At 42.3% G+C, this 14,446-nt stretch overlaps 2 protein-coding genes across 13 annotated transcripts; both read left to right on the forward strand.

Moving 5' to 3' along the window:
* Positions 1–821: 821 nt before the first annotated feature.
* Positions 822–3,057, forward strand: LOC123045392 (ATP synthase subunit d, mitochondrial). The gene is made up of 5 exons (XM_044468430.1): positions 822–1,145; positions 1,856–1,937; positions 2,386–2,450; positions 2,583–2,669; positions 2,743–3,057. The coding sequence occupies exons 1-5, from the start codon at positions 978–980 to the stop codon at positions 2,842–2,844; spliced, it is 504 nt and encodes a 167-aa protein (XP_044324365.1). The 5' UTR covers positions 822–977; the 3' UTR covers positions 2,845–3,057.
* Positions 3,058–6,687: 3,630 nt separating this feature from the next.
* Positions 6,688–14,168, forward strand: LOC123045393 (uncharacterized). 12 transcript variants are annotated; one of them, XR_006421379.1, is made up of 10 exons: positions 6,696–7,326; positions 7,743–7,835; positions 7,930–8,033; positions 8,255–8,684; positions 9,239–9,342; positions 10,122–10,213; positions 10,360–10,479; positions 11,766–11,907; positions 12,453–12,571; positions 13,632–14,168. XR_006421379.1 is itself a non-coding variant. In XM_044468432.1 (9 exons), exons 2-8 carry the CDS (start codon positions 7,799–7,801, stop codon positions 12,535–12,537), a joined length of 972 nt encoding a protein of 323 aa, XP_044324367.1. In that variant the 5' UTR covers positions 6,692–7,326; positions 7,758–7,798; the 3' UTR covers positions 12,538–12,571; positions 13,632–14,168. The 12 variants fall into 12 exon arrangements, 8 of the variants coding, with proteins under 8 accessions (XP_044324367.1, XP_044324366.1, XP_044324369.1 ...); XM_044468432.1 differs by lacking the exon at positions 11,766–11,907 and having other exon boundaries at positions 6,692–7,326; positions 7,758–7,835; XM_044468431.1 differs by lacking the exon at positions 11,766–11,907.
* Positions 14,169–14,446: the final 278 nt, after the last annotated feature.

A 14,446-nucleotide genomic window follows, 5' to 3' on the forward strand; every position in this document is an offset into this window, starting at 1 on the left:
CCTGGTGGACGAACGCGTGTATGGCCCCTTTGTGAGGTTTGTTTCGCGCGACAGTTCGCTCCGACCAAGAAACACTTGAAGATGCGCGATTAAGATCCAACGGGCGTAGCAGGCGCGTCCTGCACTTTTTAGACTTTAGGTTTTTGTAATATATTCCGGTGAGAGCTGAGTAGCTGGATATGCCTCGCTTCTCATAGTCATTCACTTTAACACTAGGCAATCAAAATGCGCCCTAGTTGTGAATCGAACAAGCAACCTACCTCATCAAGGTAGGCTGGTGTAACCACCCAACAGGATCTGGTAAGTTACAACCTTTTCCTTCTTTTATTTCTTTTTTTTGTTTTTCCTTCTTTTTTTGTTCTTCCTGGTTTGACGAATTGTTTGCAGATATGTGATTTTTTCTTCAAATCAATGATTTTTTAAAATTTGATGAACTTTTTTAATTTTTGTTTAACTCTTTCCAAAGTTGATGATCTTTTTTTCAAATCTGATGACCTTTTTTTTTCAAAATCCATGAATTTTTTCTCATTTTTGATGAACTTTTTCAAAATCCATGAACAGGTTTGAATTCACGTTTTTTTAATGCATTTTTCGTTCAGTTTTTTCTAATGCGATCGAGCAAACCCAGAGGAAATAAAATGCCATCGAATCTCGCTCTACATGGGCTGGCCCACTAGGGTTGGTGCGTGGTCGCCCTTAAACACCACACCGAAGCAGGCCCCATTAATAAACAGTCACCAGTGTAACGGAAAGCCTGCTCCACAGCCCCAAATGGCTGAGATCGTTTTGATGAAGATCTGGCGGCTGAAATTGCCTGGAGAGGGGAAGCCCTGACCGCCCGTCATTTTAGCGCCGCATAAACTTTTTTTTTTTCTGAAGGAGATAACAGGGACATATTACTCTGGAGTCTGGACAGAACTCCTGAAACAATCAAGAGTCACACAGCCCTAGCAAGTTTAGCAGATCCAGAGCCGAAGATGAGCGGGGTGAAGAAGGTGACGGACGTTGCGGCCAAGGCCGGGAAGGCGATCGACTGGGACGGCCTGGCCAAGATGCTCGTCTCCGACGAGGCCCGGAAGGAGTTCGCCAACCTCCGCCGCACCTTCGAGGACGTCAACCACCAGCTCCAGACCAAGTTCTCCCAGGTATCCTCCCAATCGCCGGGGCCCCATCCCTGTCTCGCGCCGATCTGGCAAATGTGCCTAGGGTTTGGTCCTCGGTCAGATCAGATCGGGGGAATCATTACGTTTCGATAGCCCACGCGGTTGCGCCCGGGATCTGCTCCTGGAGCAAGATGGGATTCGCAGATCCATCATCGGGGGACAATCAAATCTCGGTTTCGCCTTTAGGATTTACTTGCCCAGTTGGTTTAGTTATTAAACTATTGAACGATTTAGGGATTTGATGTGAGGATTTGAGAGGAGGTCGAGACATGAGCAAGAACATTTGGGGGAATTTCTGGATGGATAGTACGTCCCGTGTCTCGCCCTATTGTTCCTCTTATATCTTTGGTACATCTTATATTTTTCTGCGTGTAGAACTACATATTCCTATATCACTACGCACCCCAACATTACCGACTGGAAAAGGTGTGGCTTATTTCATCTCTCTTGTAATCCAAATATTGCTTTTGAACATGAAATTGGAAACTCTTGTGAGGTTCTCAATAGAGGCATGCATGGATGAACTAAGTAGCCTTCTTTGGCATGTTACATGCTTGTAAAGTTTAACCCTGTTTGTTTGGTATCTTTGAATTTAACTTGCGTATGCTAGTCTTACGGCTACATATGAAACATGCATCGCCATTTCCGGCATATCGACTGATATGAGAGATCTATATCTATTGCTACTGCAGGAACCAAAGCCAATTGACTGGGAATACTACAAAAAGGGAATCGGATCGAAAGTTGTGGATATGTACAAGGAGGCTTATGATAGTATGTGTATTTCGTACTCTCCATCTACTTGCATTTCTAGGAAGCCAGTGTGCTATAAATTTGTAAACAAGATGGTTTTGATTTAATGTTGGATTTTTAACTAGTGGATTGTATGTCTTCCGAAGATTAAGAATTAGGATACCAACTGTAACTTGCTTATAGTTCAAAATGCTCCCTTCACAATATTATAGTAGTGTTGTATACTTCATGTATGCATTCTAATACATCATGTTTTAGGTTTCATCTCCCTTCTTGAGGGTGCCCCTAGCAATATGTTGTATGACAGTGTTAGGAATTTCAATCCTGCTATGTATTTTGATTTATTCACACCAAATGATTTAGCATTTAGTTTTTGCTACTTTCCAGTATAGCTGTTAGTCTCGCTAGTCTATGCTCATTCAATCTGTTTAACCTCTCATTGATACACCAATCAACGGAACTAATGCAGGCATTGAGATCCCAAAGTATGTTGACACTGTCACTCCTGAGTACAAGCCAAAGTTTGATGCTCTGGTGAGGATTCACCATTATAAATATGCTTCACTTTCCTGTTATTCGCATAGGCACCTTCTTTGGTACAAATTGGATTGCCACTGATGGCTCTTCCACTCAGATCCTTATGAACTTTCTTTTGAAAATGCATAGTTAATCGAAATGAAGGAAGCAGAGAAGACATCTCTGAAGGAATCAGAGAGGATAGAGAAGGAGATTGCTGAATTGAAAGAGATGAAGGTGAGGTGGATCTTTGACAAATTTGGTACCAGTTGCTTTTACATTCATCCTAACATCTTGTTTACACATGCAGAAAAAGATCAGCACAATGACAGCAGACGAGTACTTCGCGAAGCACCCTGAACTCAAGAAGAAGTTTGATGATGAGATCCGTAATGATTACTGGGGATACTAGATAACGGCGAAAGTCCAAGTTCTTTTACTAGAACATGCAATAATACTTATTTGTCCCTCTGGAATCTCATCATCCATACTTGGGTGAATTCCATAACATGTGGACTGGGCTTGTTGAAATTCCAACATAACTCTTATCTTTGTGCTTTCTGTTGGACCTCATCATTTTAAGGGTTGCCAGCTTATTTCAATGAAATTTTGTCTTGTGTTTTAACTTTTGCTCCTTTGTACAAGAGGATTTCTGCTATGGCTTGATTCCTCCATGTACCTTGTCGTTTGTCAATGTGCTCATCCTTGATAGACACCGATCTTTAGGCTGGGAGAGAGGAGTTAACCTAACATGTGACATGTCTGTAACAACATTGTGCATTTCTGATGACTGAAGCTTTCTTAAATTCGTGAACTGCAATGATGCATACTAGTACGTCCCAAGAAAATGGTATCCAGTAATTGAGTGCAATGATGCATACTACTTCCTCCTTCCTAATACAAGTCTTTTTAGAGATTTCAATAAGGACTACATACAGATGTATATAGACATCTTTTAAATTGTAGATTCACTCATTTTGCTTTTCTATGTAGTCCACATTGGAATCACTAAAAGGACTTATGTTTAGGAACGGAGGCAGTAGAATGGAGCGCTGACATGAACTGATGCTGTAAGAATTCCATCAATGATTACAAAGTTCAATACAATCCACCCATATTCTGAGCTCAACAGAACAATTACCGCTTGTTTGGGTCGCCTGATTTCATTTCATTTGGTAAGGGTATTGGCTGAATCGAGACCCCAAATCCAAATTTCATGTTTGGCTGGCACTACGATTTAGAGGTGAAATCCTTGCCAACACCAAAATGAGGAACAATATAACATTGAACCTCTACTGTTCACACATACAACAATGTTTTGCTTTAAACTGAAACTTGCCAGTACATACTCCCTCCGTTCGGAAATAACTCCTTGCGTCAGTTATTTTCAAACGGAGGTAGTAGAAAATAAAGCAAAAGGAGAACATTTAACATAAGACTTTGTAAAAAGTTCAATCTTTGCAATGCAACAAAGGTTCACAGCAACATCAAATGATGACAATTTAGCCAAGGTTACATTGAAACTGAATATTTCCATTCCTAATACCACGGAGGAAGATTTTCATTGCTTGAGAATCTTTCTGTCTTCATTCTTTCCTTCATTGCCATACTATGCCCAATATTTGATGACCTATTGCCTGTAGCAAGGGTTTCTTTGTTTTCCTGCAAAATGTGATTGGAAAATGTTCTCACAGTGTACAGACTGTAGATTGTAAGTAATAATGGTGACTCTAGCGACTCGTACATTTCTAATATGTACATATGATTGTCATATATTCCTGGGTAGCATTCAATATGCCTAGCCATGTAGCTTACACAAAGGTGTAAGAAGAAGATCACACGAAAGAAGATAAACAATCAAGATATTGAGTAAGATAACAAGAAAGGTGTATCATCACTATATTGTACCAGATTAAATGAAGAGGACATAGAATGAACACCCAACAAAGCACATAGCATGAAAAAGCTGGTATAATGCACACACAGCTAGAAGGGAAGAAACTGCAGGGACTGTTCGTTAAATAAATAAATACTCACTCGATTAGTATACATACATCTACTTTTGGATAATGCATTGTAACATGGGTGGTAGCTAGGAGAAGCAGTAAGAGAGACCATGCTAAATAAATAAGTGTCATTTCTATCCCATTGGTACCAAAGTCACTAAGCCATGCCTTAATTAATGTTAGTACTACTGTTAGTAGTACCATGTAGAGCTAATTTTTACACATTAGTACTTTATTCGCAAAAAATGTTATAATAGAAAACGAGCAGAACTTTACTTGAGATATTACGCGCTTGGCAATGACTAGCAATCAATGTCAAAGAGCCAAAAGACAAGCTTAATTAACTTCTGGAATATATCTGCGATGTTCCTAGAGAGGCAAACACAAAAAAAGTGCAGCTGGCTATGCATAGAAATCAACTAGCAGAGAGCCAGAAACAAGCTTGATACAAATACTAGATGTTGAGCACGATGAATACCATTCACAGTAAAGAAATCTTCTTCTGGTAATCAAATCGATAAAGACACATTTACATCAGGCTTGTAGTGGGAGTATTTTTTTTTGACAATCCTAGGGCTTTTATTATTGATTAGGGTCATTGCCAGTGAGATATTTTCACATCTTTATGTCCAACAAAATTTCTTAGAAGTTGTGCTTTCTGCTAGAAATGATCAAAGATCTACCTAGAGGGTGGGGGGTGGGGTGGGGTGGGGGGTGAATAGGTATAATTACAATTTTTAATTATTACTTGGGAATTTTAGGCAATTATGAGGAATATGAAAGTGAGCCTAAGAATTGCAAAAGTGATACTAGTGCTAGCAATATACTCAACAAGTAGAAAGGCAAGCAACCACAATAAGATATAGCAAGTAAAACAAAGCACAAGTAACCATAAGTAAGGAGTTAGGGTTAGGGTTAACCGAAAGCATGTATCCCGATGTTCACTTCCTTGGAGGGAAGATAGTCACCGTTGAAGGGGCGGGTGTTACCATGAAGGCACAATACATCTCGACGGATCACCCTATTCTCCTTGAGATATCACCACGAAGGCGATTCTCAACCACTAGTGGTAGACCTTGAGGCGGCCTCCAAACCTTCATAAGCTTTTCGGGGGTAATCACAACAACTGATTCCTTTCCGAAGAACTCCTACCGCCTAAGAGTCTCCAACCTCAAACAATAACAAGAACAATGGGAAAAAGCTAAGACTTGCTCAAATCAAGATTTCCTTTGGTCAAGAGAGGGGGAGGAATGTATCTATCACTTGGTGGAAAATCTCTCAAGAACTCTCAGAAATCTCTCCGGGATCTAAGATTTGGTGAAGGAGGGAGTGAGAGGGAGCACTTGGGTGTTTTAGGGTTGCTTTGAATGAAGTGGTCAACCAACTCCCGGAATGGGAGAGGGGTATATATAGTGTAGCTCCGAATAGAGCCGTTTGAGTGTAAAGTGGTTGTTAAGTACCGAACATCCGTTGTATCACTGGACACCTGGTGGCTGGAAGACATGCACAGCGATATGAACATCGTAGGCAAAGAACATAGTGGGGGACCGGACATCCGGTAAAGTACTGGACATCCAGTGGTGCATTCAGCTACCGAACATCTGGTGCATACTGGACATCCTGCTCGGATAACATAGCTTCTGTTGGGTTCTGGCCGGATTTCTTGTATGCTCATCCAGAGCCAGGGTGATGGACCAGACATCCGGTGTGTACCAAACATCCAGTGTTTGAAAGTCATGTACATGAAGATGCAGGAGGGACCGAACATCCCGTGGAGTACCGGACATCTGGTGGAACATTGAGCCACGGGACAACCGGTGCCAACCATAAGTCCAGCCCAAATCACATAGCCACTGGTGCCCGGGGACCGGATTTTCGGTGTGTACCGGACATCCAGTGCTAGGACAATAGACCTGACATCCATTACGACAGTGATGGCAGTGGAGCACAGGTGGTGCACTATAGATTAGGAAGTCCTATACATTTTTTCCGTGAAGTATAGAAGCAGAGTTTCTTGGCTGGAGTATGGGTGTAGCATTTGCACTGGATATGAGTGGAATATTGGGTAAGGAGTGAACGTGAAATATGTTAGAAAGTGTGAGCTTGGGCTTATCTCTTTAAACCCCATCGATCCCCTCTTAATAATGTGGGATCCCTATACTCAAGAACAAACCCAAAAGGCTACGCATATATATTAGAAATAAACCCAAGAATTACATGTCATTTTTGGAAAAAACGAGCTGAAAACAAAGATTTGATAATGGTTCAAGGACTGCAAGAATCTTTGGAAAAAACGAGCTCCCTCCCTCCCTCGTCCGCCGCCGCTCCCTCCCACCACCTCCTCCTCCTTCTTCTGCGCCCTAGGAGCCCCGCCGCCGCCTGCTACTCCTTCACCGCCTCGCCTCTTCCTCCTCCCCGCCTTCCCATCGCTTAGGTTGGCGGTTAGCGGCGGCTCGATCCACTCCGTGGTTTCAGATGGGCCGCCTTCCCCATCTCTTGTCCGTGTCCGGTGCCGTCACTCGATCTTGATCTTGGGAGCATGCGGGAGAGAGGCGTCGTGTCTATTGCCAGGACGGGACATGGGGGTGGAGGCGAGCGAGAGAGCGGATGTTGCTGAAGAAGCTGGGGAGGCAAGACGAGGGCGGCGTGGCGTTCCGTGGCCGCGGTGGCCAGAGGGGCGGCTCCATGTCGCGGTGTATGAGGTGCCTAGAGGAGGATGCTGCGGCAGGTTAAACTCCTCTCCCGTTGTAGAGCAGTCCGCAGTGCCATCACCGTCGTCCTTGCCTTCGAGCCATCCGTGCCGCCGTCGCCGTCGCCTAGAGGACGCCGGTAGGAAGCAGCAGCTCACCGTTTCCTTGGTCCCCGCCGACGCCAAGCGAGAAGAGAAGGTGAGATCGAATTTGTCTGATCTTTCTTTTTCCCTGTCCCTCCCATGGATTTTCCCGGATCTTGGTGAGCTCCTCAACCACCAGATTTTGCGTGTTCTGTGAATCCAATCCTTCCGCCTGCAGGGGGTGCTTTGGGGTTTCTGTAGGGACGAGGAGAGGATTTGTGATGCGCATCGCCGCCCCTCTCTCTTTCTCTCGACTCAATCTCATTTTTTCCTTCTAAACAGTCAAATTGCCAGTCAGTTTAGCTGTACTGAGCGACAAAGAAAAATGTGCAGGCTTCTCTTTGTATCCCATGCACGTGTGCTGTAGTTGTAGCAAGAAAATTCTTCGGATTTCCCTGGCAATCTGTCAGTTTAGCTTCAGGCATTCCTTTGTATCATTCAGACTTATAGTAATTTTCTTACTTTCTGTAGGCACGTGTGCTGTAGGTGTAGCAAATTGGACAAGCTACACCGCTAATGCCGGGTGTATGGAGCTCAGGAAGGCTATCTGCAACAAGCTTCAGGGTACGTGCACACGGATGCATTTCTTATTTTCAGAATATCCATATTGAATAAGTAGTCTAATTGACTTCCTTGTTGCTCGGTTATCGATATGCAGAGGATAATGGTCTAACCTATAGCCCAGATCATGTGCTAGCGACCAATGGGGCTAAGCAATGCACTACACACGCTGTTCTTGATGTTCTCTCATGTGGTGATGAGGTAAAGTTATCATCTTTGTATATCACAATTTTTTAGGATAAACACTTTTCATTCTAGATTAGATAATACCATGAAAATAGCAGCACCAAGTGTTTATCCTGTAGTCCTTTTTGTTGTTCCATGTTCTTAAAATTTAGCAAACTGCTTCATTTTCTTTTAAACTGCAATTTTTGTTTGGGTCTTCCATGCTTTGTCATTAACTCATGATGTGGATGATGCAGCGCCATGGATTAGTCCCTGCTGTAGGAGAGAGAGAAGATGAGAGGGTGAGAGAGAAGGAAGGAGAGGAGGGAGAAAGAGAGAGGAAAGAGTACCTGGAGGTGCGTCGACCGGCGTCGGCATGTGCTGGCAAGGTTGGGCGGGACCGGGTGGTTGGCTGCGGCTCCGTGGTTTCAGATGGGGCACCGTGGGGAGCCAGGGAGGCGGCTTGGCCCAGCCATGGCGTTGGTGCTGCGGAGAGCCGCCTCGCGCTACTTCATCGTCGACACTACAGGCTTCGCCGCCGCCTACGCGATGCCGCCCCAGGGGGATCAGCAGCAGCCCCCCTCGCTGCAGGGGCCCAGCCAGCAGGTCGGGGCCAAGCTGGGGCCCTGCATCGAGTGCAGCGCCACCGGCACAAGAAGTGCTCTGGGTGCAAGTGCATGCATATTGGTGCGCCCCCACCCCCCGCCCTCGTCCCCCTCCCTATTTCTTGGTATGACATGGTTGTGGGCGTCCTGATCTTGCATTGCCGCTGAGTCCCTGCGGAATCGTGGCGCCCCCTTTCTGTAATTCGTTGCTTGATGCGTGCTATTGTGCCGGGATCCTCCACCGTTCTTGGCCCTACCCCCGGTGTCCATGAATGTAGATTGTGATTTCTGTCGTTTCTTGGATGCTTTGGGAAATTGGGTCTTACCTTACCCCTGTTGTCCATTATTGCGAAATTGTGATTTTGCTCTTGCTTCTTGGATGCTTGTGTAATTCGGTGTTTAGGTTCAGTGATTTTAGTGGTTCTTGAGGATCCAAGACATACATAGTAGATGGGAACCTCTGTTCTTGTGAGGTTATTGAGTGGTGATCATGCGGTTTGGTGTTCTCATGAGATAAGTGCCTTCTTGCGGGCCCCTTGCGTCTTATTTGTGCGATTTGGCTGTGTATGTCTATAATAGGTACTTTGCTTTTTAGGATTAATGATTAAGCGGTTCATGGTGTTGAGCATAAGGTAGTTGATGAGCCAGGGAGGCGGCTTGGCCCAGCCATGGCGCTGGTGCTGCGGACTCCCCGCCGCGTGGCGTCTCACTGCTCGTCCCTTCTGGTCACACCTCCCCATGTGAGTTCCTCCACCCTAATTCAGCTCCCCTTGCTATCTAATTTCAATTTTGTTTCGCATGTGGGTTTGGGTGGCCAGGAGATTTTGCACCACCAACTATAGCAACACCTTTTTTTTGCCAGTTAGTGTTACGGTTCCTGCTGACGGTGTATATCCCTTGAACAACAATCTTCCATCTTCAGCTGCTACACATCCAACTGCAGTAGCAAATACCTCCATCCCCGATACACTGCGGATGGTAGCTCTGAAACTATTGGTTGCTTAAGTAGTTTCTGTCAAGTTGTATATTTAGCTGTTGGCTGCCATTTGTAGTTGCAGTTAGTATCTTCTTTATTTCACACCATGTTTTCTTATGTCTTGCTTCTATCTTGCTGGACTTGTGGGATCTAAGTGATCTATAATTGTGTTTTCTGGTCATTACATCAAAAAATGTATCCCCACTTTCAAAGATGATCCTTGTTTGTTGCAAGGGAAAGATCTATTCTTGCACTGCGCTAAGCACATCACAAGTAGGTAGGTTAGGTTATTTATGTGAAGTTTTCTTGCTATATATGTTGTGGAATCAAGGTGTCTATTGACCAAATGAAGAATGATATATCTATCTGCATATTTTTCTTTTTAGATGAATTTGACTAACTATGCCTACTCTTTCAGCTTAAAGTGTATTTGAGAACCCATGCACTTGACCAAATGGTTCACGCAGTAGCTGCTTCATTTGGCATTAGAATGATTACCAAATTTTGCTACGAACTTATGCTGCTACTATAACCTTTTTGTAGGTAAATTTGAAGCCTAAGGTGCCAACAAAGGTAGTTTGTGCTGAACATCTTGAGTTACAGAACGAGATACTCACACTGCTTAACATACAGAGGCAAGTACTTTCCTAAAGGAGCTCCTGAATGCTTTAGGCTTTGATGTCTGCTTTAGTCTGATATTTCCATTTGATCTTCCAAAAGGAGCAACCATCACAGTGCTGAAATTATGTTCCACTTGATGGTTCTTAATTGTATTTCTCAGTTTAGGTTTGGACTTGCACTATAGGTGGTTGCGAATCTCAGTCTTTGCGTGTCTGTCTATGACATCCTTGCCGTCGAAGGCGGATTCACCTTTCCATGATAGGGCTGCTCGACGTATAAAGTAATTAGTGCCATCATCTTTGCCATCCATTTATCTTTATTAAGGAATGTGATGTTACTACTTACTAATTATGTATGTTGTTTAGTATTTGCAGAAGCATTCTCAACTTTCCTCTGTACTTTCTCTTTTCTCTATACTTTGTTTGGGTAGTATTTACCCTGTCCCGAGAATAGCAGAGATAGACATGCCTATGTGTACAGCTAAGTAATCAAAATAGTTGAGATAGACATGCCTATGTCTACAGGAAAACCAGCTTAACATTCATATCTCAACTCCCTATCCACTCTGACCAGACATAAAATTAAGCTTAGGTCAGCAAACTGGAAAAAGGGCATATATGGTTACCGTGTAGAGTATGTGAGTAAATACACATGTTGCATGGTGCATGTTTTTTGCTGTGAGTTTCTTTGTATGCTAGCGGAGCTCGAGTTCAATAGTTCTTCACATTACATATTTGTTATTCACCCCCGTACTGCATTTCTGTAAAATACATTGGTTCCAGTCTTGACTATGGGCTGTTTTGCCATGCTTACATCAGAGCTCAAAAGTAGATGTCATCAGCAAGTAGGTGATACATGTCTATCTGATTTAGCATTTTGGAATTGCTCACAACATTTCTTTCGGCATGTCAATGAAAATGGCACCTTCCCATTCTGATGTTCATTATGTTTCTTGAAGCCCTCACCATCTTTATATTCATTACATATTCTCAAAAGCTTATTTCTTAATAATACCTAAAGTGAATACCATGAGCTACCTCTCCAGTTTATTCTTATTTGAGTATTAAGAGCACCTACATTGCTTTGGTTCTGTATGACTGATCAAATTTACACACACCTCAACCATAGTAAAATCTGGAAGACGACGTAAAAGAATCAAAGAAAAGTAGAGATGCACAATAGTTTTTGCTTTTCAGGGATTGTTCTTGGGTTCAGCTTTCGCCGGCATGTTGTTATTATAGAGTTACCGTATCTCTTTGAATCGTCATATGTACTCCAAACTCTTATAGATTATGCAACTAGCTAATGGTTGGAACTTTTACTCAACTTTATTATAGGTGGCACAAAGTCATGTTAGTTGCCATTTTATTGCTACAGATATGTTCTTGTTCTGATTGTTTATGTGATGATTATATTCATGTGTATGTAGCACAACCTCATGTTTACATTTGGCTTGAAGTCGGCTGTACTTTTTTTTGCTTTTGTTACAAGATATATCATCAATTTCTTGTCTGGACGTACTTTTATTAGTTTGCTTCTAACTGCATCTTAATATGTACTCAGTAGGCTCTACAGGATTCGATGATGGATGTGTGAATGTGAGCAATCAGGATATAAATTTCTTCCAACAGCAAGACATGCTGATTAGATTCAGGAATATGTTCTTGCGTCCCAGCTTTGCAGCTTCACGTTGTAGGACTAATATTTGGTACCTGACATGAGATTGAGAAATACCATGCTTTAATTAATTAGTACATACCTTGTGCAGGGCACATAAAATATATCTGATATCGTTTTTGTTATTATATTTTTATCTTTTCTACCCTAATTCAGTAGCACCATTTCTTGATGTTATTTCTCTATAGGATTGTTGCTTCCACTATAGCTTTTCCCCTCTGAAATGAATTTGAATTAGGTCACTTTAGTGTCAAGGTAAAAATTTCTTTGTTCTCGGGAAGAGCCAATATCCTAGGTGATCGTTAAATATTATTAATAATTACCAATTAATAATTATGTGCTTGACTGTTTGTTGATGACCAATAATTATGTATTTCACTTATAAGTAACTATCTAATTTGCATGTTCCATTTTATTTCAGATGTAACACATTCTTTGTATGTATTCTGATGGATTTTAGATATGCTCACTTGATATCATTTTTTTCTCTTGACTCTAAAACATGTATGTACAAGCTATTTAAGAGGGACAAGAAGGCGGAATAGCCTCGCTTATATAGTTTCTGACTGCTAACAGTGCCATCATCAATGAGCTTCACTCTAAAGTCTGTTCATGGGAGGGTTGGGCTTCCTTCTATGCTAGGGCTGAAATTGGAGAATAAACAAGGGGTTGACATGCTTGTGAAGTTCTATTAGGTATGCTTCTCTCTCTCCCCAAATCTTTCGGTTCCTGAAGCACAAACCCTGTCAGTTTGTCCATATGTAGATTTTTTCCCTTCTTGTTGGTGCACTATTCTCGGGTTTTTGTGTGTTTCTTTCTTGCGGCCAGCTTGACCATTTACTCTGGAAGGAGTTATTCAACTAAAAAAGAGCGAACAAGTTGAGATTCTTTTGTCTTGTCCATATCGTTCCTACAATGTTGTTTGGGTTGATTTTCTTGCTTTTTTGTAGTTTGTGGAGAGAGTTAAGTAGTAGGGTAGCCTTTCTATGGTGGCGATCGCATGCTGTGCAGCCGAGTGTAGTTAATTTGGTGGTTCATGTTACAAGAAAAATCATTCCTCTGTAGGTTTCAGGTTCCTATTGTTGTGAGGTGCTCCATGGCCCTTTGCTTGGTTGCTCTGTGGTGAGGCAATAGAGATAATTAGCAGTCTTGTATACTAACCAAGAGAACATCCATTTCATGATTTTGGGTATTGGGTTCTCTTTGCTAAACTAGCTGCAGCTAGATGAGAGAAGTAGTAAGTAATATCAGGTGCATAATTTCTATCAGTCTGTGTATTCTAATGACTACCGATATCCCCTTGCCTGTAGTGTGGCACTGAATCAATAGTCATTTTTGCACAATCATGTGTCATGTTCCTTTATGAATCATATAATATCAAGAGACAACTTATGGAACTGTTCAGATTTTTATGGCAACCCTAACTTCGCTAGGTAATAACTTTTTTTGGTCTTTATCCAACTGGTTTTTATCATATCAAATTACTGCAGAGCGTACTGATTTTTTGTCACCTAGCAACGGTGCCTTTCAGTTCAACTAGCAGTTTAAACCTCCGAAGGTTTAAGGTGAACAATGAGATATTTTTGGGTTTGTTTGAACTGTTGTGTCTGTCCACTTGAGTGCCTCCATATGTGGTTCTCCTGTTGCATTAGTTATATTATTATTTTTGATCATCTTGCCCAAAACTAAAGTTTCACTACATGAAAAATGACTACTTTATTTTATACCATGTTATCCTCTTTCTCTTCCCCACAGGACAGCGTCTCCCCGCGTTCTCGATCTGGCGCCGCCACATATCATGATTCTGGATCGGGCGCAGGTCATCGCCATAAGAGAGCCTGGCTGGTGTGGTCTTCATGCTTGGTGTGTAGAAGCACGGGGGATGAGTAGGACGGGCATGGTGAAGGAGCAGCTAGGCTGGAGCTCCGGCGTTGCTCGTGTCATGGTCGAATGGAGCCGGCCATCACTATGGGCTGCTGCTCACCGGTCGTCATTCCCCAATCTCAGTTGCTCATCTTTGGCTTCACCATCTTCCTCCCCTGATCATGCATCTATTTTAGATCATATAATTATGCTATATCATATATGTTGTTTAGTTCAGACTTGTGCATGTGCATGCATTGGCATTGATTTAGACAAAGATATTGCATGATTTGTACATAGAAGGAGTACGGATGATCTAGGAATAAATGTTTGAATAAAGTTAGTAGTGAGATTTAGATAGAGGTTACCTGCACTGTTCTGTTTTATGTAGATTCTAAGCTGCAAAATCATACATGGTCCTGTTAGTAATTTGTTTGAGTTCTGAGTTTACGCATTTTCCCTTCGAATGTTTGTATGTGTGATCACTTGCTTTTAGGTTCCCAGTGGTATATCATGAGAAGTTTTTTACTCTGCACCGGGTGATCAACTACATATTTAGACGAATACACTATTCAGGACGAGGAACATTAAGATTTCTAATGTTGTTTTCCTCTTTCAAGATTGCAGTTTTCATAAGCCTTAGATAGCTAAGGTACACATAGTTTTTATTTAACATTTTTTACTGTTCTCTCATCTCCTATATGGTG

Source organism: Triticum aestivum, chromosome 2B (assembly GCF_018294505.1).
Source record: "Triticum aestivum cultivar Chinese Spring chromosome 2B, IWGSC CS RefSeq v2.1, whole genome shotgun sequence".
Lineage (NCBI taxonomy): Eukaryota > Viridiplantae > Streptophyta > Magnoliopsida > Poales > Poaceae > Triticum > Triticum aestivum.